The 26,131-nt window shown below is 40.7% G+C and overlaps 1 protein-coding gene across 3 annotated transcripts in view; it reads right to left on the bottom strand.

The window, feature by feature from the left end:
* TNPO1 (transportin 1) overlaps positions 1–25,238 on the bottom strand; it is a 96,676-nt gene extending 71,438 nt beyond the window's left edge. For 2 of the 3 annotated variants that reach the window (XR_007407038.1, XR_007407045.1), the window contains exon 1: positions 25,095–25,238. Coding sequence is in view for 1 of the 3 variants with exons in the window: in XM_025448166.3 (XP_025303951.1) it covers positions 25,095–25,109 (15 nt within the window). In the remaining 2 variants the exon portion in view is untranslated. The remainder of the gene's footprint in view (positions 1–25,094) is intronic. The other variant, XM_025448166.3, reaches the window with a different exon arrangement.
* Positions 25,239–26,131: the final 893 nt, after the last annotated feature.

Raw genomic sequence — 26,131 nt, 5'->3', positions numbered from 1 at the left:
AGAAATTAGTAATAGGAAGAAAGATGGAAAATTCACAAGTCCATGGAAATTAAAGCAACACACACCTGAATAACCAATGGATCAAAGAAGAAAGCAAAAGAGAAATAAAAAATATCTTAAGACAAATGAAAAGGGAAATATAATATCTCAAAAGTTACAGAATGCAGCAAAAGCAGTTCTAAGAGGAAAGTTTATAGCCATAAGCACACTCATCTATCAAGAAAATATACAAACAACGTAACTTTATACTTCAAAGAAGTAGAAAAAGAACAAAGTAAGGCCAAAGTTAGAAAAAGGAAGGAAATAATAAAGAGGAAAGCAGAAATAAATGAAATAGAGATTAAGAAAACAATAGAAAAACCAACAAAACTAAGAGTGGATTCTTTGGAAAGAGAAAACTGACAAACCCTTAACTAGAGTAAGGAAAAAAAATAGAGGAACCAAATAAATAAAACTATAAATGAAAGAGGAGGTATTACAACCAATACTCCAGAAATTCAAAGCATCATAAGAGACTACCATGAATATTCTATACCAACAAGCTGGACAAGCTGGAAGTAATGGATAAATCCCTAGAAAATATAAACCTACCAAATTGAATCATGAAGAAAGAAAATCTACACAGACTTAATAGTGAGTAAGGATGAAATCAAGTTAAATTCCAATAAAGAAAAGCTTAGGACCAGATGGTTTCACTAGTGAAGTCTATCAGACATTTAAAGAAAAATTAACATCAATTCTTCTCAAAATCTTAACAAAAAATTGAAGAGAAGGGAACACTTTCAAACCCATTTTACAAGGCCAGCAATTCTGATAGTGAAGTCACATAAGGACACTAGAAGAAAACCACAGGCCTTTACCACTGATGCTATAGATGTAAACATTCTCAACCAATTACTAGCACAATGAATTCAACAGCATATTAAAAAATCTGACACTATTATCAAGAGGCATTAATCTCTGTGATGCAAGGACAATTCAACACACACAAATGAGTCAGTGTGATATAACATATTAATAGAGTGAAAGATACAAGTCATATGATCTCAAGACATGCAGAAAAACCATTTGACAAAATTCAATTTCCATTCATGATAACTCTCAACAAATTTGGTGTTAGAAGGAACATACCAAAAAAAAAAAAAAAAAAGAAGGAACATACCTCAATATAATAAAGGTATGACAAACCTACATGTAACATCACACTGAATGGTGAATGGTTGAAAGGTTTTCCTTTAAAAAATCAGGAACAGGGGATCCCTGGGTGGCGCAGCAGTTTGGCGCTTGCCTTTGGCCCAGGGCGCGATCCTGGAGACCTGGGATCGAGTCCCACATCGGGTTCCCGGTGCATGGAGCCTGCTTCTCCCTCTGCCTGTGTCTCTGCCTCTCTCTCTCTCTCTCTCTCTGTGACTATCATAAATAAATAAAAATTAAAAAAAAAATTAAAAAGAAAATCAGGAACAAGGGCAGCCCCCGTGGCGTAGTGGTTTAGCGCCGCCTGCAGCCTAGGGTGTGATCCTGGGGACCCTGGATGAGTCCCACGTCAGGCTCCCTGCATGGAGCCTGCGTCTCCCTCTGCCTGTGCCTCTGCCTCCCTCTCTCTCTGTGTCTCTATGAATGAATACAAAACAAAACAAAAAGATTAAAAAAAAATCAGGAACAAAATCGGGGCAATCATTCTCACCATTCCTATTAAACACAGTACTGGAAGTCTTAGCTAAAGCAATCGGGAAATAAAATAAATTAAAATAAAATAAAATAAAATAAAATAAAATAAAATAAAATAAAATAAAATAAAATAAAATAAAATAAAATAAAATACATCCAAGTCAGAGTGGAAGAAGTAAAATAGTCTCTATTCACAGAAGACATAATCTTATACTTAAAAAAAATCCTAAAAACTTTGTTAAAAAAACTAATAAATGAATTCAGGAAAGTTGCAGGATATAAAATCAAAATACAAAAAACAGCTGTATTTCTATACAAGAACACTAAATCATCTGAAAAAGAAATTAACAATTCCTTTTACAACATCAAAAAGAATAAAATTAGGAATAAACTTAATTAAGTGAAAAATCTGTACTCTGAAAAGAACCCTGATGCGCCCGAAGACACTGATGAACAAAACTGAAGAAGACATAAACAAATGGGAAGATATCCTAAGTTTATGGATTGGGAGAATTGATATTACTAAGGTGTTATGCCACCCAAAGCAATCCAGAGATGATGCAATCCCTATCAAGATTCTAATGGCATTTTTTTTACAGAAATAGAAAAATGAATCCTAAAATTTGTATGGAATCAAAAAGACTTTGAATAGTCAAAGCAATCCTAAGAAAAAAGAACAAGCTAGAAGTATCATGCTTCCTGATTTCAAACTATACTACCAAGCTATAGCAATCCAAACAGTATGGAGCTGGCAGAAACACAGACTTTTGGAACAGAACTGAGAGCCTAGGAACAAACCTACCCATGTACAGTCAACTAATATTTGACAAGGAGGTCAAGAATACTCAATAGGTAAAAGACAGTCTCTTTAATAAATGGTGTTGGGATAACTGGGTATTTACAAGCAAAAGACTGATATTGGCCCCCTATCTTACACTACTAAAAAATTAACTCATTAAGGATCAAAGAAAGACTTGGACGTAAGACCTGAAACCAAGGAACTCCTAGAAGAAAAAACAGGGAAAAAGCTTCTTGACATTGGTCTTGGCAATGATCTCATGGGTATGACAACAAAAGCACAAGCACCAAAAACAAATATAAACAGTGGGACTACATCAAACTGCACAACTTCCACACAGCAAAGGAGATTGCCATCAAAATGAAAAAGCAAGCTACAGAATGGGAGAACGTTTTACAAACCATTATCTACCAAGCAGTTAATATCCAAAAGATAAAAGAAATTCATAACATCTTAACAGCAAAGAACCCAAATGATTTGATCAAAAAATGGGCAAAGTACCTGAATATACATTTTTCCAAAGAAGATATTCAAATGGCCAATAAAAAGATGCCAACATCACTAACGCAAACCAAAATCACAATAACATAATGCCTCAAACCTGTTAGAATGGCTATTATCAAAAAGAACAGAGATAATAAGTGCTGGCAAGGATGTGGAGAAGAGGGAACTAATACTGATGGGAACGTAAATTGGCGCAGCCACTATGGAAAAACAGGATGGAAGTTCCTCAAAAGTTTAAAAATAGAACTACTATGTGATCCAGCAATTCCACTCCTGCATATTTATCAGAATGAAATTAAATCACTATGTTGAATAGATAACTGGGGCCTCATGTTCACTGCAGCATGACTTAGAATAGCCAACACATGGAAATACATTTATGTCCATCAACAGATATATGGATAAAGAAAATGTGATATACAGTTGACCCTTAAACAACACATTGGGTCTGAACTGAATGGGTTCACTTAGATGCAAAAATTTTTTTTTGATGCAAATACTAAAAATGTATTTTCTTAGTAACACTTTCTTTTCTCTAGATTTGAGGATAAAGTATGTAATATATAAGATATAAAATACGTATTAATTTTTTTTTCTGTAATTGGTAAGGCTTCTGGTCAACAGTAGGCAATTGGTAATTAAGTTTTAGGGGATTTAAAATTATATATGGAATTGGAACTGCACAGTGGTCAGTACGACTAACCTCCATGTTAACTGTATTTATATATATATATATAAAATGGAATATTATTTACTATTAAAAAAGAAGAAAATCCTGACATTTGTGACAATATGGATAAAACTTTGGGGCTTTATGTAAAGTGAAATAAATTAGAAAGACAAAAGCTTTATGAACCACATATTTGAGAAATAAAGAGAATTCCAAAGTCATAGAAAGGAGATTGGTAGTTGCTGGGGTAAAAATCGGGAGGGGAAATGGATGAAGAGAGTCAAAGGATAACAAACTTCCAGTTATAAGCTGATAAAGTTCTGGGATGTAATGTATAGAATGGTGACTATAGCTACAATATTGTATTGTATATTTGAAAGTTGCTAAAAGAGTATAAGAGAAAGTTTTACTAAAAGAGTAAATCTTAAAAATTCTCATAAAATAGTAATAATTTAAAAAAACTATATGTGAGATTATGGATATGTTAACTAACTTCACTGTGGTAATCATTTTACTATCTATACATTATATAAAATCATTATGTTGTACATCTTAAATTTCCACAATGTCCTATACGTCAATTATATCTCAATAGGTTAAAAAATTTTTTTAAATACCTAAGTGGATAAGAAAATTTTACTACTATTTCCTCCCCCCCGGCCCCCCAAGAAAGACCCGGGTTTGGAATGGAGGCCTTCCTATTCTTATTTATTTATTTATTTATTTATTTATTTATTTATTTATTTATTCATGAGCGACACACAGAGAGAGAGGGAGACAGGCAGAGACACAGGCAGAGGGCGAGGCAGGCTCCATGCAGGGAGCCGAAGTGGGACTCGATCCCAGGTCTCCAAAATCCCACCTTGGGCTGCAGGCGGCGCTAAACCGCTGCGCCACCGGGGCTGCCCTAGGCCTTTCTATTCTTGTTCCAATGTTTCTTCTACTCTAAACTGTTCCTTTTAATTCATGGCTCATAATATTAGTATGTATAATTAAAAGAGTAGCTTGTTTTTAAATAACAGTGTGAACATATATGCAAGATGGAAAAAAACCTGTACGCACTTTAGCAAGGCTATATGATAGCTCTCAGTAAAATCCTGGTATTGAACGATTTAAAATATATTAGCACCAGGCAAGTTACTGGTTGTAACTACATTTATTATATTTAAGGAACTGATAAAAAAAAAGGGGGGCTATGATGCAAACAAACATTCTTCTGTGTAACACATCTGAAATTATAAAGTCGATACAAGGTGTGAGTATTTTAGAATCTATGTATTTATAAAGTAAGACACTGATTGTACAATTGATAGAAATCTAAGTTGATAATTTTTAGGAAAATTAGCACCTTAGGACAACCATTACAGATCATTTTGGTAACTACAAGTATACCGTTTCACTGTGGTTAGACTGCTTCTGAAGTGACAGGGCCCTAAGATTTTCTCATTCATGTCTATATCCTTGATTGTTATGGTGAATGAACTGGCTCACTATTTCACATTTTCAAGTGTAAAGAGAAAAAGGAACAGAGCACTGTGCTCACTGGCCAGGGCTTAACTGGAAAAGGGTTAGAGTGCCTTCAACAATAAAATTTAGAAAGGTAATAAATGGTAAGCGGTTAGTAGGCTGATCTAATCATTAGTTTTTATCTAATCTTTGTTCATTGAAATCTTTCTCATACATAACGGGCACATATCATTCAGATTTCAATTATTTAAGGCAGAGACAGGAGAAATAATTTATGAAAGGAAATCAATTTTTGCAATTTTAGTTCCTAAGATGAATACTGTTCTATGCTATTTATTGTTAGTAAGCTGGAAGATAAAGGAAGCATGGGTTCCAGAATCATACGTACAAGAGTTCAAACCTCAGTTCTCTTAATTGTCTTTCTGAGAGAAGTAGCTGAACTTTCTAAGCCACAGTTTAGTTGTCTGTGAAACGGGCTGAAGAGAAGATTAAATGAGAATGCAAAATGCTGCAATAGTAGGTACTTAAGTATGAACACTGAGTAATGTTCATTCCTTTTGCACTTCACCTCCCATTAAAATTATCATTAAAACAGATTTACCGATAGCAGTTAGTGCCACCAGACACCATTAAGACGAGGATTAAATTATTATTATTTTTTTAAGATTTTATTTTTAAGTAATCTTCACACCCAACTCAGAGCCCAAACTCACAACTCTGACATCAAGAGTTGCATGTTCCACTGACTGAGCCAGCCAGGCACCCAAAGATGAGATTATTTTTGCGTGATCAAAGGATATGCAATGAAATAGGCTGCGTGACTTGCCATTTAAATGAGGTGATAGTCTAAAGAAATAAAAATCAAAACAGAAATATTGAAGGAATAAGAACAAAGTATCAGAAATCAAATGTTAAATAATTAAATTAGATATGAATGTAATCAATCTGAAAATTTTCTAAGGGCAAAAATTAAGTAGTTGACTGAGAGTAGTCTTCACAGTATGTAGAGATGGGAAAAGAACATCACAAAACAAATTCTGTAGAGGTAGTCCACAAATGGAAAAAAATATCAAGAAATAATGTATGACAGATGGTACAATACAACTAACCATTTAGCATAAAAAACAACAGCATATATTTTGTGAGTGTTCAAGTCTGTTTTTCTCTTACTATGACAAAGAGACTCAAGGCATAAGATTGAGGCATAAAAACATTAATGACTATGGGGATCCCTGGGTGGCTCAGTGGTTTAGCACCTGCCTTCAGCCCAGGGTGTGGTCCTGGGGTCCCGAGATTGAGTTCCGCGTCGGGCTCCCCGCACGGAGCCTGCTTCTCCCTCTGCCTGTATCTCTGCCTCTCTTTCTCTGTGTGTGTGTAGCTCATGAATAAATAAAATCTTAAAAAATATATCCTTTAAAAAACATTAATGACTATAAAACCTAGAATGAAATATGAGATGGTAAGGAACTCCCTGGACAAAAAGAATAATGCTAATCTACTATACGTACCAAGTGTTCAGCTTGTAAGAAATATACACTTAAAATGGAATCTTGGCTCAAAAAGTTCATTGTCCTCTTCCAAATAGAGATACTGAATTATTAGCCAACTGATTTATCATGTCCTTATCACCATTTCAACCCTTTCAGCCCATGAAACTGGAATTCATCAACTTTAACTGAACTTAGAGAATGGCAATTGTAACATCTTATCTTCAGAATGAAAACATTAGACAACATCTATCCAATCCTTCTATTTAAAAAAAGAAGGGGGGGGGATCAAGACTCAGAAACATTACAAATGAATTAAGTGGAAGAATCTGACTTCAACTTTTAAAACACAGAAGATTCAGTTCTATATTATTAAATTCTTTACCCCTTTCGTTTTTTCATAGTACACTAATTTTCTGAAATTTTCTACTAATAAACCCAAAAGCTTTTTCTACAGGGAACTGGGTAGTTCAGAGCCTATGCCTCAGTGTTCGGTCTAATGGCAAGGCCGATACTTTGTGAGTGCATCTCCTAACTGATGACACCAAGCTTGGGTGACCTGACCCTCCATATGATGAATCCTGGCATGAAAAAAATGAGCTGGGATCCCTGGGTGGCGCAGCGGTTTAGTGCCTGCCTTTGGCCCAGGGCGCGATCCTGGAGACCCGGGATCGAATCCCACGTCGGGCTCCCAGTGCATGGAGCCTGCTTCTCCCTCTGCCTATGTCTCTGCCTCTCTCTCTCTCTCTGTGACTATCATAAATAAATAAAAATTAAAAAAAAAAGAAAAAAATGAGCTAAATCAACTGGATTTCCTTTCTCAGAAATATGAATAGAAAGTACTAGGACCGGGGATCCCTGGGTGGCTCAGCGGTTTAGTGCCTGCCTTTGGCCCAGGGCGCGATCCTGGAGTCCCGGGATCAAGTCCCACGTGGGGCTCCCGGCATGGAGCCTGCTTCTCCTTCCTCCTGTGTCTCTGCCTCTCTCTCTCTCTCTATGTCTATCATAAATAAATAAATAAATAAATCTTAAAAAAAAAAGAAAAAACAATTAAAAAAAATAAAAAAAGAAAGTACTAGGATCATTTACCATTTGCCATTTCTCAAAGAAGATGCTAGAATGTGATGATGTGGCAGGCAGGGGGGTCATCATTAGATTGTCCATGCAAGACAAAGGCGTAGAGATTATAAGGGAGCAGAGAGGAGAATGGACGGCACCGAGAGAAGCAGGGAAGCACAGAGCAAGATTACATGGTCCACGAGATGGAGAGCAACTACTCCTGGGAGCTGCCTTGCTTCCTGATGGCCTTCTACTTCCACAAATGACTTAAGATAAACCTGTCCCTTTCTCTTAAGACAATCTGAATGTGTTCCTCTTCCTTGGAACCAAAAGAACTTAATTATAAAAGAAATATTAAGTGACTCATATAATCATGAGATTACATATGTTAAGTGTTATATCATAACAAACTATTCCCAAACTGTTTTTAAGCAGCAAGAAGTAAACTTTTTAGGGAGTTCTCTAGGAACAGTAAGGACTGGTACAATGAAGCTGATGACTTTTGTGGAAATCAACTTCCTTATTAGCCTGAACAACGAGAGTAAACCTGAACACTGACACGGAGGTCTCTGAGGGATATGGAGTATAATGAATATACCCAAATGGGTATAGAATAAATGGAGTAGAACAAGAGAGAAAACCAAGAATAAAGCCAGCTGCCAGTTCAGGTGTACATCCTCTTTACTCACCTACTTCTACCTTTCCCCTGCCTTTTCCGAATTATACCATTTTGATTTTGAACACTGGCAATCACTGTCTCTGCTGCCATCAAGGGGAAAAAAAAAGCCTCATAATATGTTTCGCTAACACCTCATGCCTGTGAGAGATGTACCCTTACTATGATGTTAGCTTTCAAGTGATACCGGCTTCCCCAGACTAGGGCAGTCCACATGTCAAAGAACCTACAATATCCCTTACACATTTCCAGGAGGCATCACAATGTATAAATATGTGATAAACACATGACTTATTTGAACAAATACAAAAGGGAGCTCCTAGCATATCACAACAATAGAAAGTTAGATGATGCAACAAGAGAGCAATATATTAATTATCTAGAAAACTATTTTAGAACCAATTGATAACACATGAAATGAAATTCACAAAATACAAGAGCAAACATGGGAAAATACTGAACCTTATTAGTAATCAAAAAATATAACAATGAAGTAATATTTTTAGACTAATTAGCAAAGATAATTTTATAACAATAATACCCTATGCGGCTGAAGATATATCTTTGAATCAACTACAACAAATTGCTGAAGGTAAACTAATACAACCCATCGGAAACCAACTCAGCAACTGTATCAAGAGCCATAAGCATTTTTATACCCTTTGTCCTCATGATTACACTTCTTAGACTGTATCCTAAGAATCCGAAGTAAAGGGGAAAAAACTGTTATTCTCAAAGATTTTAACCTGGGATTATTTCTAATACAGCAATAACTATATGGATAAACATTCAACTACTGGGTTACTATGCAGTCATTCAAAAAGATGGTTAATTTCTGTAATGACATGGAAAATGTTTATGGTTAGAAAGTGAAAAAAATGATAAAAAGTTGCATGTAGAGAACAATTACAGAGAAGTAAAACATATGTATAAAATAAAGACAGAATTGTTAAATGAAAGAGACTAGAAGGAAACAATGAAAAGCTAGCACTGGATTAGTGTTAAGATTATGGGACATTTTGGTTTTTAAAAAATTTTTAATACTGCAGTTATATTACCCTGAAAATAAAAATAAGTAATAAAAATCTCCAAAAGTGTAATTGTTTGAAGTCATAAATGGGACAGGGAAAAATACCTGAGAATGTTCATAATAATGACAGAATCATTAAAAAGTTTAAATTACACCTTTTTTACTTGTTAAAAAGGTGTGAAATATAGGTTAGAAAGTTTTATGTGAAAATGCTTAAAGGTTATGGCACTTAAAGGGTTAAATTTTAGTTATAGAAAATTGGAGTACTTGCAGAACTTTTTCCCAGATTATGCCATGAGTAAACACAATGATATAAAAGAGGATACTGGAAATAAAAAATCTTTATAGCAATGGAAAAAAAACTCAGTTTCTGCAAAGCAAAAGAATCATACCAAAGAAGGTGTTTTATACTCCCAGAGACCTAGTCTCAGAGAAAGAATGGAAGTTTTACTTTTACTTAGATAATGGGAATTACTATAGTTTCTATATTTGATTAGTTTTTTAGATTATAGTTTACCATAAGCATGGAAAAATTAATGCTATGATGACAAATTAATATTAGGATTTATTTAATGTTTAAATGAAATACTAAGTAAAGATATACAGAAAAGTTAGACTACTACAAAATTTAAAACAAGAATACCAAAATTTTGTTTAAAATAAAGGGAATGCCTGGGTGGCTCAGCGGTTTAGCGCCTGCCTTTGGATCAGGGCGTGATCCTGGAGTCTCAGGATCAAGTCCCACATCAGGCTCCCTGCATGGAGCCTGCTTCTTCCACTGCCTGTGTCTCTGCCTCTCTTTCTGTGTCTCTCAGGAATAAATAAATAAAATCTTAAAAAAAAAAAATTCAGGGCTCCTGGCTGGCTCATTCAGTAGAGCATGCGATGCTTGATCTCAGGGTCATGAGTTCAAACCTCATGTTGGGCCTGGAGACTACTTAAAAAAAAAAAATTCAATCACCTCTCATTAAGTTCATAATTTTCCAAAACACTGGCACATAATTCCAGAAGTATCGTTTAAGAAAAAAAAAATCAATAAATAGCTTGATTAAATCCTATGCAGAATGAGAAGAAAAAAATTCCATGAAAATGTAAAAAGCCAAAAGCAAATTAAAATAAATTTTAGCTTAGAAAAGAGGGTATATAATTCTTCTACAATAGTTGTTAAGACTTGTGGCAATACATTCTACAGATTTTCTCAGTAATCATAAGTACAAATATTAAAGCAAAACTTACTAATGTATGTTAAGAAAATTTCAACTGCAGAAATAAATGAGCACATACTACAAATAATTTAAATTTGCTATTTAATATATACTAAACAGATAAATGTTAGAGTTCTGGTTCTTTTCATTTTGCTAATCAATCATGACACATAAACTATTTTACTCTTTAAGAAAATAATTCATAAATCATTTAAAATGAAAACATTTAGAAAATAGTAAATAAAAACTAAGATAAAAAAACATTGTTAGAATCATCAGTGGAATCTTCTTAATATATTGTTCTGCCTAAGGAAGTCAGTGTAATAACTAAGAAGGGATGGAAAACAAATATGTTTATAAATCATCTTAACTTGAAGTCAATGGTATAGTTCTATGCACCTATGTGGTTTATGAGAGAGACATCGTCCACGAACATAACACTTGTAGTTGGTAGTCACAGGAGTCTAATGAAATGTCTCAAAAGCACCCATTATTTCTATTATACTAAACTGATTCTTAGAAAAATAAATAAATTCATTTATTATAAAAAAAAAGCTTTTCCTACCTTTTTTTCTTAGAGTCTGGTTGGATGCAAAGAAAGCAAATCTTTAAGTCACATGAAATATTTCAATTAAAAAAATTTCATACAGCAACTAATCCATATTGTTTACAGTTCATAAAAGACATATCTCCAGTCAACTCTTCATTATGCTTTCTTACAGGAATAGTACACATACTCTAGAAGGAAGGAACTCCAAAAATTAAATCCATAAGCAAACATTCATTAAGCACTGATACATGCAGGATTTTAGAGCTGGAAACTGCAAACACAAATTCCTAAGATTTCTTTATGTTATTTAGGCCAACAATTCAATGTGTTATGAGGCATTTGAGGAACATGACTGAAAACATCTGAGATGTCTAGGAGTTTGTATTTCCAAGATTCAGAAAATGTTCATTTCACCTGAAATCACAATTTTGCTCTGACTGCCAAGCAATTGAAACTCTACTAGGATCTCATGGGAGTATGAATGTTATCAGTCCTGTTTTACAAATAATTTTAAAATTGCCTGCTGTGTACGATCCGCAAGTCCCAACACCAAAACACAAGCCTCTAGCCGTCTAGGATGAAAGGGGAAAGTAAAGCTGGCATTTTCATTAGAGCTTTTTCCTCTTCATGCTTCAGCCTTGTACTCCTCTACTGGCTTGGTCGCTTCCCCATCAAATTCCTACACTTACTCTTCAACCACCCTACCATGCTCTTGAATCTGAGCTTATATTTGCTCTAAAACAAGACTCCTGAAAAACCTCTTCCCTTCACAGTTTTTCCAGTTTGATCCTTGACTTTAGGAAGGATGAAGTGTCATCCATCCCCATCCGGGAGGATGGGCGGCCTGACACTTGAACCACGGTCACAGCCTCTCTGGTGCCACCAACTCCGGGTAACTTCATGGAGCTTTTGGACAAACTGCTTCCAACCATGGGTCTTTAAGTCTTCGGTGTTGTGAAGAGCCAAAATAGCACCAGGACAAAAGGAGTGTCAGAGACCTGGGGTGCTTGTCCCAGTTCTCCTCTACAGGAAGACTGGCCGGCTGACAATCCTGCACAAATTGCTTAAGTCATTTGGCTCATTCCCTTAGCTATAAAGCAACCAACGACCCTGGTCTTCTCAGCTTCCAGAAGTGAACCATTTTGCTGATTATAAACAGTCTGGTCATATTCCACACACAAAAGCCAGCCTTTCCTCTTTACACTTGCTACTGGAGTTCTCCAAGCCTCCAGTGACTTGGATTCAATTCAACTGTTCTAATGTAGTTACAGGACCTACTAAGTTGCACGTCATTTGATTCTTTCTGCAAATGCAGAGCTCTTGTGCCGGGCTTAGGTCACTTCTTACAGAAGTCGCATTCAATAGCAAGAACAATCTTTTTTTTTTTTTTTTTTAAAGAGTTTATTTATTCATGAGAGAGACAGAGAGAGAGAGGCAGAGACACAGGCAGAGGGAGAAGCAGGCCTCCATGCAGGGTGCCCGATGAAGGACTTGATCCCAGGACCCGAGGATTATGCCCTGAGCAAAAACCAGACACCCAACCGCTGAGCCGCCCAGGCATCCCGAGCAAGAACAATCTTTAGTTGAAAACGTTATTTATCATAAGTTGGATTTCTATCCAACAAAAGTCTTTACCCATTATCCCTTTAAAATTATGTAAGAGAGGAGCACCTGGGGGCTCAGATGGTTGTGTGTCTGCCTTAGGCTCAGGTCATGAGCCTAGAGTCCTGGGATCCAGCCTCATGTAGGGCTTCCTGCTCAGTGGGGGGTCTGTTTCTCCCTCTCCTTCTGCCCCTCCCTCAGCTCGTACCCCCCCCATCTCTGTCTCAAATGAATAAATAAAAAATATTTTTTAAAGAATGGTGTAGGAGAAACTATGTAAAGCATTATTCAACTAAAAATCCAACGGAGTGGGGCTGCCTAGGTGGCTCAGTCAGCTGGGCTTCCAACTCTTGGTTTTGGCTCACGTCCTGATCTCAGGGTCATGAGATGGCCCTGTGATGGCTGGGCTCCGCACTCAGAGTAGGGTCTGCCTGGGATTCTTTCCCCCTCCTCCTCCATCCTCCTCTGCACCTCCTCCTACCCCCTTGCCCCTTCATGCTTGTGCTCTCTTTCAAATAAACAAACAAACAAACAAATAAATAAATAAAAATAAAAAAAGAAAAATCCAATGGATTTTTCCTATTCTGGTTTCAATGATTCACTGTTTAATGCTTTTTTTTTTTTTTTTCCAAAATTAAGTCTCATAAGATTTTCTAATAAAGGTCTGACATGCAGCATTTTAGGAGCTTAAATAAACTCTTTTTTGAAAGACAGAGCCTAGAAAGTTACAATCATCCTTTCGTTATATGGATCATTGCTGGGCAGCCCGGGTGGCGCAGCGGTTTAGCATCGCCTTCAGCCAAGGGCCTGATCCTGGAGACACAGGATTGAGTCCCACATCGGGGTTCCTGCATGGAGCCTGCTTCTCCCTTTGTTCCTCCCACTGCTCATGCATGCTCTTTTGTTCTAAAATAATTAAAAAAAATAAATCTTTATTTAACAAAAAGAATGTTACTGAATGAGTGACAAAACTATAATATTGACTGTAAAAAATAGAAAATTTCTGAATTTGATAACTATATGTGGTTTCAGAAGATAATATCCTCGCTCTTAAGATACACATGTTAAAGTATTTAAGGGGTAAAGAGACAAGACTTAGGAAACCTACTCTCAAATGATCAAAAATATAACTGTGTGTAGGAGTAGGTGGAAAGAATGTGGCAAAATGTAAACAATTGGTGAATCCAAGTAAGGTATATATGGGAATTGTCTGAATTATTCTCACCATCTTCCTAAGTTTAAAATTATTTTAAAATATTATCTTAAAAAAAAAGCTTTGACTCCATTCCCTACTCAATTTCTGTACTTCCCTCCGTTCACAGAAACATCTTGAAAGTTGTATACAGTCACCACGTCCCCATCTTTACTGCACTCCAGTGAGACTGAGATTTCCTTGCTGCCAAACCGAATGATTTCTTCTTGGCCTTACCACAATTCCTCCAGAGTGCTGAACACAGGCAACCACTCTTTTCCTTTCTAGCCTCACATCTTCCTGGTTTTCTTTTTATTTCGCTGGCTGCTCTGCGTCAGTCTCCTCTGCTGGCTCTCCTGCCCCTACATATCCTAGCTCCCTTTCTTTTCTCGGTCTATATAATCTCATCTAGTCTGTGCCATTGAATAGCACTCTGAACTCCAGACTCAGGCACCAACATTTTATAAGACATATTCATTTCTTTGTGAAATGGGCATCTTAAACTTTGCTGGCTAAACCACAACCCTTGATACTTTTCCTCATCCCATTTTATCTGCTTCTCTTCCAATTGCCTAGGCCACTAAGGTTCACGTAGTTGTTCAGGGCAAAATGCTAAGGGGTCACCCTTGACCTCCTTTCTGTTCTACATCCAAAACACCAGCCAGTGCTATCAAAACATATCCTAAAACATACTCTGAATCTGACCAATTCTCATCCCTTCCAGCCTACCCTAGTCCAGGTATATAAAACATGCTAGCATGGCAATGGTCTACTACAATGGGTTCCCTTGCCTTTCTGTTTCATTCCCCTAACAGCCTATTCTCTGAGATGAAGTAGCAAAAATGATAATATTGAAGCTGCAATTAAATCAAGTCTTCTGACCATCAAAATTTTCCAATAGTTTCTCATCGCACTTAAAATAAAACCTCATATCCTTAGCACAGCCTACAAAATTGTACCTAATCTTAGCTCCCATCTCTCTCTGAACTAATCTCCTAGCAGTTTCAAATCCTTTTTCACTGTGTTCCATGCTGATTTTCTCACAGCTCCTTGATGTTATGCTTATTCCCACCTAAGACTCTTTACTTTTGCTTTCCTCAAATATTCATATTGCTCACTCCTTTTCTTCATTCAGATTGCTTGCCAAATACGGTATTTAAGAAAGGCAATGTTTTCTTCCCTTTCCCTACATCCCACTACTACTTCCTCTTACTGCTTTAGTTAGTGCCTATTTCTTTTCCCCAAATGAAAAAGTGACATGTGGCTGCTTCTCACTGTATAAAAAAAGGAAACAATATGGATGAAATTCTAGCTCCCTTCAAGTATCTCTCGTAATCCTGGTCTCCTCCCCAAAGGTACTCTAATACTGATTGGATATATAAGTTGATAGAGCAGTTTTTTTTTTTTTTTGTCTACATTTAAATAGTATGTTTCTGTAGAAACAATGTTTTATAAAAACTCTTTTCAGGTGTGCCTGGCTGGCTGGCTGGTTTACTAGGTAAGCGCATAGGACTCTTGATCTTGGGGTCATGAGTTCGAGCCCTGCATTGGGTACAGAGATTACTTAAAATAATTTTTTTAAAAAACTTCTTTCAAAATATGCCTTAGCTTTCCTATTCATTATATATAGTTCTATTTCATTATTTATTGCAGTATGAGTTATTGAATACTTAACTTATTTATAATTTTATACCATTACAAGCAATTCACTCATTTAACAAATATTTGCTGAATGCCTACTACATTCTAGTTCTAGTTGCTGCAGATAGAGCAGTAAACAAAACAAAGATCTCTGCCCTCTTGGAGCTTACATTTGTGTGGGATGAGAAAGACAATAAACAGAATATACAATGCAAACTGTGTCTGCAAACAGCCAAATAGTAAGTATTCTATGTTTTGCAGACCACATGTCTCCTATATATTGTCTCTTTTTGTTTTACAATCCTTTAAAAGGTAAGAACTGCTCTTAGCTCACAGGCTGTACAAAAACAGGCCAGAAGGCAGTGGGGGCTCTAGCTTGCTGACCCTGATATAGCACTGTAGAAGGTGGTATGCACTATGCAAAAAATTAAAAAAGAATCCAGGATAAGGGGGATGGGAGAGGGTAGGATGCAGTATTAAGAAGGGTGGTTAGAGGAGGTAAGATCTGAACAAAGATCAGAAGGTAAGGCCAGTGAGCCAACTAGATATTTGGAAAGTAGATTCCAGACAGCTGAACTAGCTGAAGCAAAGATCCTAAAGTAGGAGCATGACTGATGTTTCTGATACAAGGAGGACAGTGAGCAAGGAGGGAGGCGGTAGTAGGGAAGCAGAGGTTCCATATGGTAGTAGGAAATAAGGTCAAGGAGGTAAGGAGAAAGGGGAGTGGGGCTGGCACATTATATAGAGCCTAATGGGCCACTCATTGTAAGGACTAGATTTTCCCTGAATCAAAAGGAGAGCCAATGCAGTGCTCTGAACAAAGAAGTGGCAGGGACTGTCTTAATTTGTAAAAGGCTAGTTCTCACTACTACATGGAGAAAAGACTGTTGGGAAGGACTAGGGTAGAATGAGGAGACCAGACAGTAACCTATTTAAACAGTATTCATGACAGTAGTAGCTTGGATCAAGATGGTAGTAGTGGAGAAGGTGAGGCACCCTATAATTCTGGATGTATTTTGATGTGTAGAAAAAATAGGTTGTCCTGAAAGCATGGATTTGAGGAATTGTTAAGAAAAAGCAAAGTTAGGGATAACTCTTAAGATTTTAGCCTGTGCCACTAGGAGAATGGAGTTGCCACTGACAGAAATGGGGTAAGTCTATGTGTAGAGTAGGTATTGGGGAGGAAGTTTAGGAGTTTAGTTTTGGTCATGCTGACTTTTATGTAAATCACTAGACATTCAGGCAGAGAGGTTGAGTGGACACTTGAACATATGAGACTGGAATTAGGGAGAAGAGCTGAAGATCTAAATTTGGGCACTGCTGGCATTTAGATGGTATTTAAAGCCACGAGACTGAATAAAATTACCTATCAAGTGAGTACTGTTAGGAAAAACAAAGAACAGAAAACAAAAAGCAAGGACTGTGAGAAAAGGAACACAGAATTACAAGAGGCCAGGACAGAGGTAGAAGATAAGCAAGGGTGTGTGGTGTACTGGAAAGCAAAGACGTGGTTCAAGGATAAGGGAATAAGCAGCTCTGTCAAATGCTGCTGATAGGCCAGTAAGATGAACAGAATCAATGGCATATGGCATTTGATGGGATGGAAGTTACTGGAGAACATGAGTTGCTTTGGTGGGATTGGTGCAGAGAAAAGCCTGATTGCAGTGGGTTTAGCACACTACATGGGAGGAAAAAAATTTGGCATTACCAAGTACAGACAAGTCTTTTGAGGAATAATGCTGCAAAAGGAAACCTAAAAAAACAAACAAAAACAAAACAAAACAAAACAAAAAAACAGGGAAAAGTTGATGAGAAGTGATTTGAGTTTTTTGTTTTAAATAATGGGAAAAATAATAGCACGTCTGTTTGCTGATGGAGATAATTCAATAAAGGAAAAAAATGATGTGGAAGGAGAGAAGCTGAATCAATGCCCTTGAGCCCAGGAGAGGATGGGATCTAGTACAAAAGCAGACACAAGAACATGAACAGTGAACCTAAGCAAGCAGGACGACAGCATGTGTTGACACAGAGGCTGGGAGATACACAAGATGCTGGGAATCTGTGGAAGTTCTCTGATTGCTTCCATTTTCTCAGCAAGGTCAGGAGCTAAAAGTGAGGATGGGAAAAGAGATACCAGAGGTTTGAAGAAGAGAAGATAGGAAGTAGTCACGCAGGAACGGGAGGATGAACAGATTAATACAGTACAACAACAGGCAGCACTTAAGGCCCCCTTGAGGAGTGTGGTCAGGCACGGGGGTGTGTTTGCCCGGCTATACCAAGTTACAGAAAAGCAAGTATGAAGCAGAGAATTGGTTTTAACTAGGGCTGTGCTTCTATCAAACAAGCAAAGGGCAAGGAAGTGGATCCAAAGGAGTTGATGAAAATGATTAACCATGAAATCTCAGCTGAGTTAGGAAAGGGAGTGAAAATATCAAGGTCAGTGGCAGGGAAACCAGAGCAGGATCAATGCATCGGAGATTCCACTGGGGTCAAAAGATGGTTGGTGCTGAGATCCTGGAAGGAGTGAACTACGAAAATAGAAAACGAGATCACAGAGTAGAACACACAAAACTGTAACTACAGCAGGACTGCAAGAGGGCAGGACTGTGGGAGTGAGGGCCTGAGACGGAGTAGACGGATGCCGGAGGCAAGGTCGAGGAGGCCAGGGCACTGAACACATCAGTTAGTGTCCTCCTTCCCTTCTGTTATAAAGACTGGGGTAGTACTGGAGACAGGGGCAATGGGCCTGGAGCTAAAGTAAGCACGGGGAACGAAGAGGAATGACCTGGAAGTCCCTGGTAGCAATTATGCTAGGACTAGTTGGTAACAAATGGATCACAGACGCTGAGGATTTTTGGGGCAGTGGGGGGTGGCGGGGTGGGGAGCGGTGGGAGAACAGTCCAAGAGCATCCAGGAGGTGACAACAGACGCTTTTCCCACCTCCAGGAAGAGTGACAAGGAGAGCTACAGAAAAAAACAAGAGCGCAAAAGGCAGGTTTCCAGGAGAGCAAGCAAGTGAAGGGATGTTTACGAATAGGCTGAGGTCGGACTCTGCAGATGATGCCAATTCCAGCGGGCACAGTGGAAGGCTATGAAGAGTTAGAAGGGTTTTGGTTGCCTAAGATTCATTTATTTATTTGAGGGGGGACAGCGGCGAGGGACATAAAGAATCCTCAAGCCAGCCGACTCACTGCTGAGTGCGGAGCCCAACACAGGGCTCGATCTCAGGACCCTGAGATCACGACCTGAGTCGTAACCAAGAGTCAGACGCTTACCTGACTGAGCCACCCAGGAGCCTCTGTTTTTTGGTTTTGCTTTTTTTTTTTTTTTAAGACAAATATGGACCCTTTTATGAACTGGAGTGTAGGCGATGAAAGGCGACCTGGAAGTCTGCCGACAGCCACCCCCGGACCCATAGGGCTCCTCGTACACCCACACGCTTCTCCAAGAAATGGAAATCGTGGGTCAAAAGGTTTTTGCTTTAAAATGAAAATGGCTCCACTGATTTATTCAATGTATGAGTTTCGGTACAACCTTGCCAACACTTGCTAGCAAAACTTTTCCACTTTTGCCAGGATGATGGGAAACAATATTTCACTGTTTTACTCTGCACTTCCCTACTGGCGGGGCAGTGCACTATTTCATGTCGGCTTTCCTCTTCTGTGAAATTGGTTGGCCATTTAAGAAATTGAGTTGTCTTTTCTTAATGGTTTATAGCACTTAGAAAGAAACTGTTTTTCTATTTTATTCCACTCGTAATGATTCACACAAATCAATGTCGTAAATTTCTTGTTTCCAGATCTTCCAACGGCTCGTGCTAGGCCCGGCAGGTTACCTCTCCCGCAAATCTCTACTATCTACTAGAGATAATTAAGGCCCACCCGTCCCATTGGTCAAACCCCTTAATTTCGATACTGTCCAGGACTACTTTTGACTGCATTTGAGATGTATGGCTCACAAAGCAGAAAATGTTTACTACCTTAATCCTTTACAGAAAAACTCTGTGGACCCGTACTCTGTACCTTTTAGGGCCCCTGAATTATTGGGAGATTAGGGACCACAGTAGGTCCTTATCTTTGCTGACATAGCTCTGAAGTGCTGCTCCTAATCCCCTGAAATGCTGGAGCCATTTCTCCCATTCTTTGTGTGGAACCTACTACTAGCCCCGCTGGATGCTCCACAGATGCAGATCGTAAAAGCTGTAACTACACTTTGTTGTACTGTTTTGTTTACTTCTCTCTCTAGTAGTATATACATTTCCTAATGAAAAGGGTCAGTTCCAGCACTAATGTTTAGTGAATGAACAAATGGCACCTAAAATAAATTCTTCATAATTTGCCATCTTTCTCATCATTTTCCTGTTTTCCTATGCTCCAGCCAAAACTATTGTTATTTTTACTTAAGTATTTTTCAAAATACTTACATTGTTTCATTGTTTTAAATAAATTGAGGAACAATGAAACAATTTATTTCAAAATACTTACATACAAAATACATTGTTTTTAATGGCAGCATATTATTTTTTTACTATTTACAGTTTGGGTAGGATACCATCTATTTCTAATCATTCATTTGCATCTATTTAGGATGTTCACAATTTGATGAAGTATTTCTCTGCTTTAATTTCTTCCTTAGTAAAGACAAAAGCAATGAAATCTTGGTCTTTCTGAGATGACCCTTTTTATCTATGGCAGCAACTTCTGCATCTGAGGATTAAGGGGCTCCGCCGAGTACTATTTTACTAGTGGCTTCAGAGTGCTTCAAAGTCAACTAAAAAATCCAATTGAATCTTTTCTCCTTTAGTTTTCAGTATATAATTAATTTCCCATAGCTTGTGGGTAGTCTTATTCTCCTTAACTGGTATATCTGTTAATTTTTTTGTTTGTTTGTTTTGGTTATTTCTCTATTAAGACCTTAGCTAACTTTGGCAGGGGTTTTACTAAATGTACTTTTCAATTTGGTTCTGTAATAGGCCATTGTCACTTCTTATACAGATCCCCCAAATTTGATGGATTTTTTTTTCTACCCTATCTGTGCTGAGGTAGTTACTAAGAGGGTTTTACCACAAATACTTTTTGCATTCATTTTAGAAACCAGTTTTATATATTCATTACTAATCACCTCTCATTCAGGTAAGGATATTGTATCCTTTTGTAAAATATATGCAGATACTTAAGCCCTGTCTGGTTTAACTCTGTAACTTACTCACTCATTACTTCCTGGTCAAGTTTTACTGTCTTCATAATGTGGTCTATGATCTACAATTAGTAGACCCACTAAATTACAGTAAACTATAAGATTCATTATAAGGTTCTGTATTTATTAGACGTATACGCATTCATTATAAGATTCTGACATGTATATTACATGAAATTTTACAAATAAGGATGTAAGCTTTGCTATCAGGCAATCTAGGTTCATGCAGAACACAGGGCTATGATAAAAAGCACAATGTATGTAAAAGTAACAATGTACGAAAATACCAGAAATCATGCCTTGTATATCATGCAGAAAAAATGTTAATTCACTCCTTCTTCCTTCCCATCTTGAGCAATAATAAGGGCAATAAATGCTGTGTTCCTCAATTTATTTTACACCCATTATTAAATTCCCTTAAGTAAAAGCAATATGGCAACATGTACCATGAGCTTTGATACTCCAACCTAATATTTCCACTTTGGAGAATCTATCCTAATAATCCAAAACACAGAAGTTGTTTCATCTACAAGGATGTTCACTATAGTGTTTCTTAGAACTGAAAAGAAAGAAAAAAGAAAGAAAGAAAGAGAAAGAAAGAAAGAAAGAAAGAAAGAAAGAAAGAAAGAAAGAAAGAAAAAGAAAGAAAGAAAGAAAGAAAGAAAGAAAGAAAGAAAGAAAGAAAGAGAGAGAGAAAGAAAGAAAGGAACTTGCTAACTGTCCAATAGGAAAATGTTTAATTATGAGAAAGCCACATTATGTGGTCATTTTAAAAGATGCTGACCAAATAATTAATAGCATGAGAAAATGCTTATGATGTTAAGTGAAAAAAGCAGAATGTAAAGTTGTTTGTATAGCAAAATCTCAACTATGTAAAAATCAAATAAACTGAGAAAAAGTATCGTAAGGAAATGTATCAATGGGTTTACAGTAGTTACCTCATAGTGTCGATATTAGTGATTATAATTTTATGAGTTGTTTTCTAAAACATCAATGATCATGATGATGATGATCGCATTTATTATTTATGGAGTGTTTACTACATCAGGCTCCATTCTAAACATACTATATTAACTCATTTAATATATTTAATATCAATATCAAAAAACTGATATTTAATATCAATTTAATATCATTTAATATCAATTAACTCATTTAACTCAAAGAATTATGAGATGAGAAAATCTGAGGCACAGTGAGATTAAGTAACTTGCCCAAGTTCACACACTATTTCAGAAGGTACCATAATTTGAATCCAAGAAGTCTGGCTCGAGAGCTCCTATTCCCAACTGCAACATTCAATGATTTGCTTTGCTTTACAATTTTAACCATTAGCAAGACATATGTCAACTCAAATCTTGCTACCAGCTTTCTTTTAGCTTTAGGCATTCTTTCAGTGCTGAATTCAAGAATTTGCTTTGCCATCAGGGGCCATTTTGGAATAAGACATGGCCACCATTCCTCTATGGGTTGTATCTACTCTAGAAAATTCCAAGACAAATCTGCATCCCTATTTCCAGTTCCAGTATCTCATTTAACTATTCTTAGTCATTACACCTACTTTCAATAGTTCAAAGAATTCTAGTGAGGAGGTCCAGAGGTAACCAAAGGTGGCTTCTGGAAACTCTCCTACACCGACACCCATCCACATGACTACAAGTCTAGTTACCACCCTCACAAACATCCGTCCTCCATCATCAAGTCCACCCTGCAACCCAGGAGACACCTCTCACCTGCCAACTCTCAATGGCTATCTACCATGGCACTGGGTGAATGGGGCCAACTAAGAAAGACTTCCCAACATTTGGGGAATTTTTTTTCGCCTCTGATCCCTATTTTTGAAGATGGCATTATTCTCAATTGTTTTTGAAAACAATAATCAGTTAATCAATCACTTTGATTGTTTCAGCTTTCTCAACCTTTTGCTGGTAAACCAAATTGGTTTCTCTGGAACAAGACCTTTTTGGCACCAATATATATTCGACTTATTAATCCCAGGAAGGAATATTCACAACTTAGGCCCTGAGCAATAAAAGTAACTCCCACTTATTGGTCCGCTCCTCTCTGCGGTTCACACTTGATAAACTTCATGACATGTGTCACTTGTTTTGCCTTCCTTTATTAACCAGGTTTCTTAAAAACAGTATTTGCAGAATCCAACACAGATAAAAGTGATTCTTCTAAAGATAGTACATTTACATTTCAATGCAGTTCATTTACAGTATTTAGGAAAACTGAGTTCATGTGCAGGCTTTAAACATTATGTATAAAAAAGAAAAACTAGTCATAAAAACAATGAATACAGTGTCACTTGTTGATAATGGAAATATTTACAACTGGAATCATCTGTATCTTTACCAAAATCTTATCCTGCTCATAATATACAATGGTAGTAAGCTTGATTACTTTACAAGATTTTTATAGGTAGTTCAGTGGGAGGAATTTTAATAAGTCCCTGAAAACCTAGGGCAGAACTATAACCACATCAAGGCTGATGATCAAGGTGGGGGCCCCTTTTAGGAAAAAGAAAACTGGAGTACTAATAGTTCATCAGGCTAACATTAAATTAGGTGAAGTAAGAACTGGATTGTTGAACTGTGAGGCATTTATTACTACATATGCAGTAAGAGTAAAAAAGAAAATCTGTGCCTTCCAAGTAATATTCCCCCTTTTGCCGCTGCAAGTTTTCAACCTGGTGAAGCCGTCCTCTAAGACGGTGCGCAGACAGAGGGTGAAAGTAGAAAACAAAACTGCTTCCCCCCAAAACCGAAACACTTCTGTTTCACTAAGCATAACCTATTTGCCACTCTAATAGGAAAGGTCTCATGTAGCAGGGAAACTTGGAATCCAAAAGGAACTCCTGCTATCCTAAAAAAATGAGGAGGTCAGGACAGCCGACTTACAACCTCAGATTTCCAAAGAGCTGTTGGACCATACAACCTCTTTAAAAAGCAAAAACGAAAAAACCCCAAAACGAAACAAAACAAAACAACCAGCATCTTTCTTTCTTTCTTTCTTTCTTTCTTTCTTTCTTCTTTCTTTCTTTCTTTCTTTCTTTCTTTCTTTCTTTCTTTCTTTTTAGGCTGAAAAATAAAGTCCCATTTATAAACTCATCATTGTTTCTAGGCAGGATTGTGGTTAAGCTTCTTAATGACACAACTGTCACAATCAATGTGTGGACAAGCTGCCAAGTTTAAATTCCTACGTCTGCTGATGGAGCCAACCGGTGCGCGGCTTGGTTAGGGTAACGGACTTAGGCTGCGAGCGCTCCCGGCCCAGGCGGGCTTCTGACTGGCAGGAGGCCAAGAGGCGGTCACTCCTAAGGGAAGGAAGCCGTTTCCGCGTGAGTGCGGGCTGGCCGGTCGGCTCGCAGCCGCGGCCCCGGGAAGCTCGCGTGGGAGGCGGTGCAGCCGGGAGCGCGCCGGCCGTGCAACTGCGCGTGGGGAGCCGCCGCCCGGTCCCCGGGGAGGCCCGCACCTGGGCCCAACAGGTGCGTGCTGGCCCTGGCCGCTCACCTAGCGGGGAGCCCCCGCCGCCCCCCGCGCCCCAGCCCTGACCCCAGGCCCGCCCCCGCCCCGCGACCCGACCCCGACCCCGGGCCTCCCGCGCCCCAGCCCCGACCTCGGACCCCCGCGCCCCAGCCCCGACCCCGGGCCCCCCGCGACCCGACCCCGGGCCCCCTGCGCCCCAGCCCCGACCTCGGACCCCCTGCGCCCCAGCCCCGACCTCGGGCCCCCTGGGCCCCAACCCTGACCCCGGGCCCCTGCGCCCCAGCCCCGACCCCGGGCCCCCCGCGACCCGACCCCGACCCCGGGCCCCCTGCGCCCCAGCCCCGACCCCGGGCCCCCCGCGCCCCAGCCCCGACCTCGGACCCCCGCGCCCCAGCCCCGACCTCGGGCCCCCGCGCCCCAGCCCCGACCCCGGGCCCCCTGCGCCCCAGCCCCGACCTCGGACCCCCGCGCCCCAGCCCCGACCCCGGGCCCCCCGCGACCCGACCCCGACCCCGGGCCCCCCGCGACCCGACCCCGGGCCCCCTGCGCCCCAGCCCCGACCTCGGACCCCCTGCGCCCCAGCCCCGACCTCGGGCCCCCTGGGCCCCAACCCTGACCCCGGGCCCCTGCGCCCCAGCCCCCCCCCCCCCCGTTGACCGCCCCCCCGCGACCCGGCCCCGACCCCGGGGCCCCCCGCGCCCCGCAGGCCCGCCCGCAGCTGTTGGCCGAGGAAGCGCGCCGCCGCCGGGCTCCAAACGGCCGGGAGGGCGGCGGGTCGGGCGCGTCTCCCCCGGGGCTCCGCCCGGGCCTCCGCCGCCGCCGCGCTCCCGCGGGGCCGCCTCCGCGTCGCCACCTACCCGGTCCCACACCATCCCAGAGGCCTCCGGCGCTCGGGCCCTCTGCCGAAGCCGCCGCCTCCCGTCCGGCCCGAGATGGCTGCGGAACAAAGGGAAGGTGGGCGCCGGCGAGCGCGGGGCCGATGGGCCGGGGGGCGGGGCCGCCTCGGGGACGGCGGAGGTCGCCTAGCAACGGCGGCGCGGCGCGGACGGCCGCGGGCCTGGGGACCTGCCCACCTGCCCACCTGCGGACCTGTGGGACCTGCGGGGCCTGCCCACCTGCGGGGCCTAGACCGGCGGACCTGCCCACCTGCGGACCTCCTGACCTCCCGACCTGCGGGGCCTGGGGACCTGCCCACCTGCCCACCTGCCCACCTGCGGACCTGCGGGACCTGCGGGGCCTGCGGGGCCTGCCCACCTGCGGGGCCTAGACCTGCGGACCTGCGGACCCGCGGGACCTGCAGATCTGCTGACCTGCCAATCTGCGGACCTGCGAAGCCTGGACCTGCAGGGCCTGCTGACCTGCCCGGCCTGCGTACCTGCCGGGTCTGCTGACCTGCGGGCCTGGGCCTGCCGGGCCTGCGTTCCTGCTGGGCCTGCGTACCTGCGGAGCCTGCTGACCTGCTGGGCCTGCTGACCTTGCCGGGCCTGCGCACCTGCGGGGCCTGCGTACCTGCGGGGCCAGGGCCTGCAGGGCCAGGGCCTGCTGACCTTGCCGGGCCTGCGCACCTGCGGGGCCTGCGTACCTGCGCCCAGCAGCACGCAACCTCGGTGGCTCGAGCCCCGCTGCCCCGCACTGCCCCCGGGGGCCTCCCGCAAATGGCCCTGCGAGTGCGGGCGCTTCGGGGGCCGTGCAGGGCCTGCTGGGGTGACGCCCCTACCTCCCGAACCTCTGTTCCCCAGGTGACAGCCCGGCCCGGGAGCCTGCGAACCGAGCAGGCCGCGCGCCCCCGGAGCAGGTTCCCACGCCGCCCGCTGAGGCCGCCTGGAGCTGGGCCCTGTCTGGCGCCATCCGCTGTGTTGGGAAAACTGCAGCCCCGCTCAGGCTGCCTTGCACC

The sequence above is a fragment of the Canis lupus genome, chromosome 2 (genome assembly GCF_003254725.2).
Source record: "Canis lupus dingo isolate Sandy chromosome 2, ASM325472v2, whole genome shotgun sequence".
Classification (NCBI taxonomy): domain Eukaryota; kingdom Metazoa; phylum Chordata; class Mammalia; order Carnivora; family Canidae; genus Canis; species Canis lupus.
The sequence above is the reverse complement of the archived record's forward strand: the minus strand, read 5'-3'. Positions and strand labels throughout refer to the sequence as shown.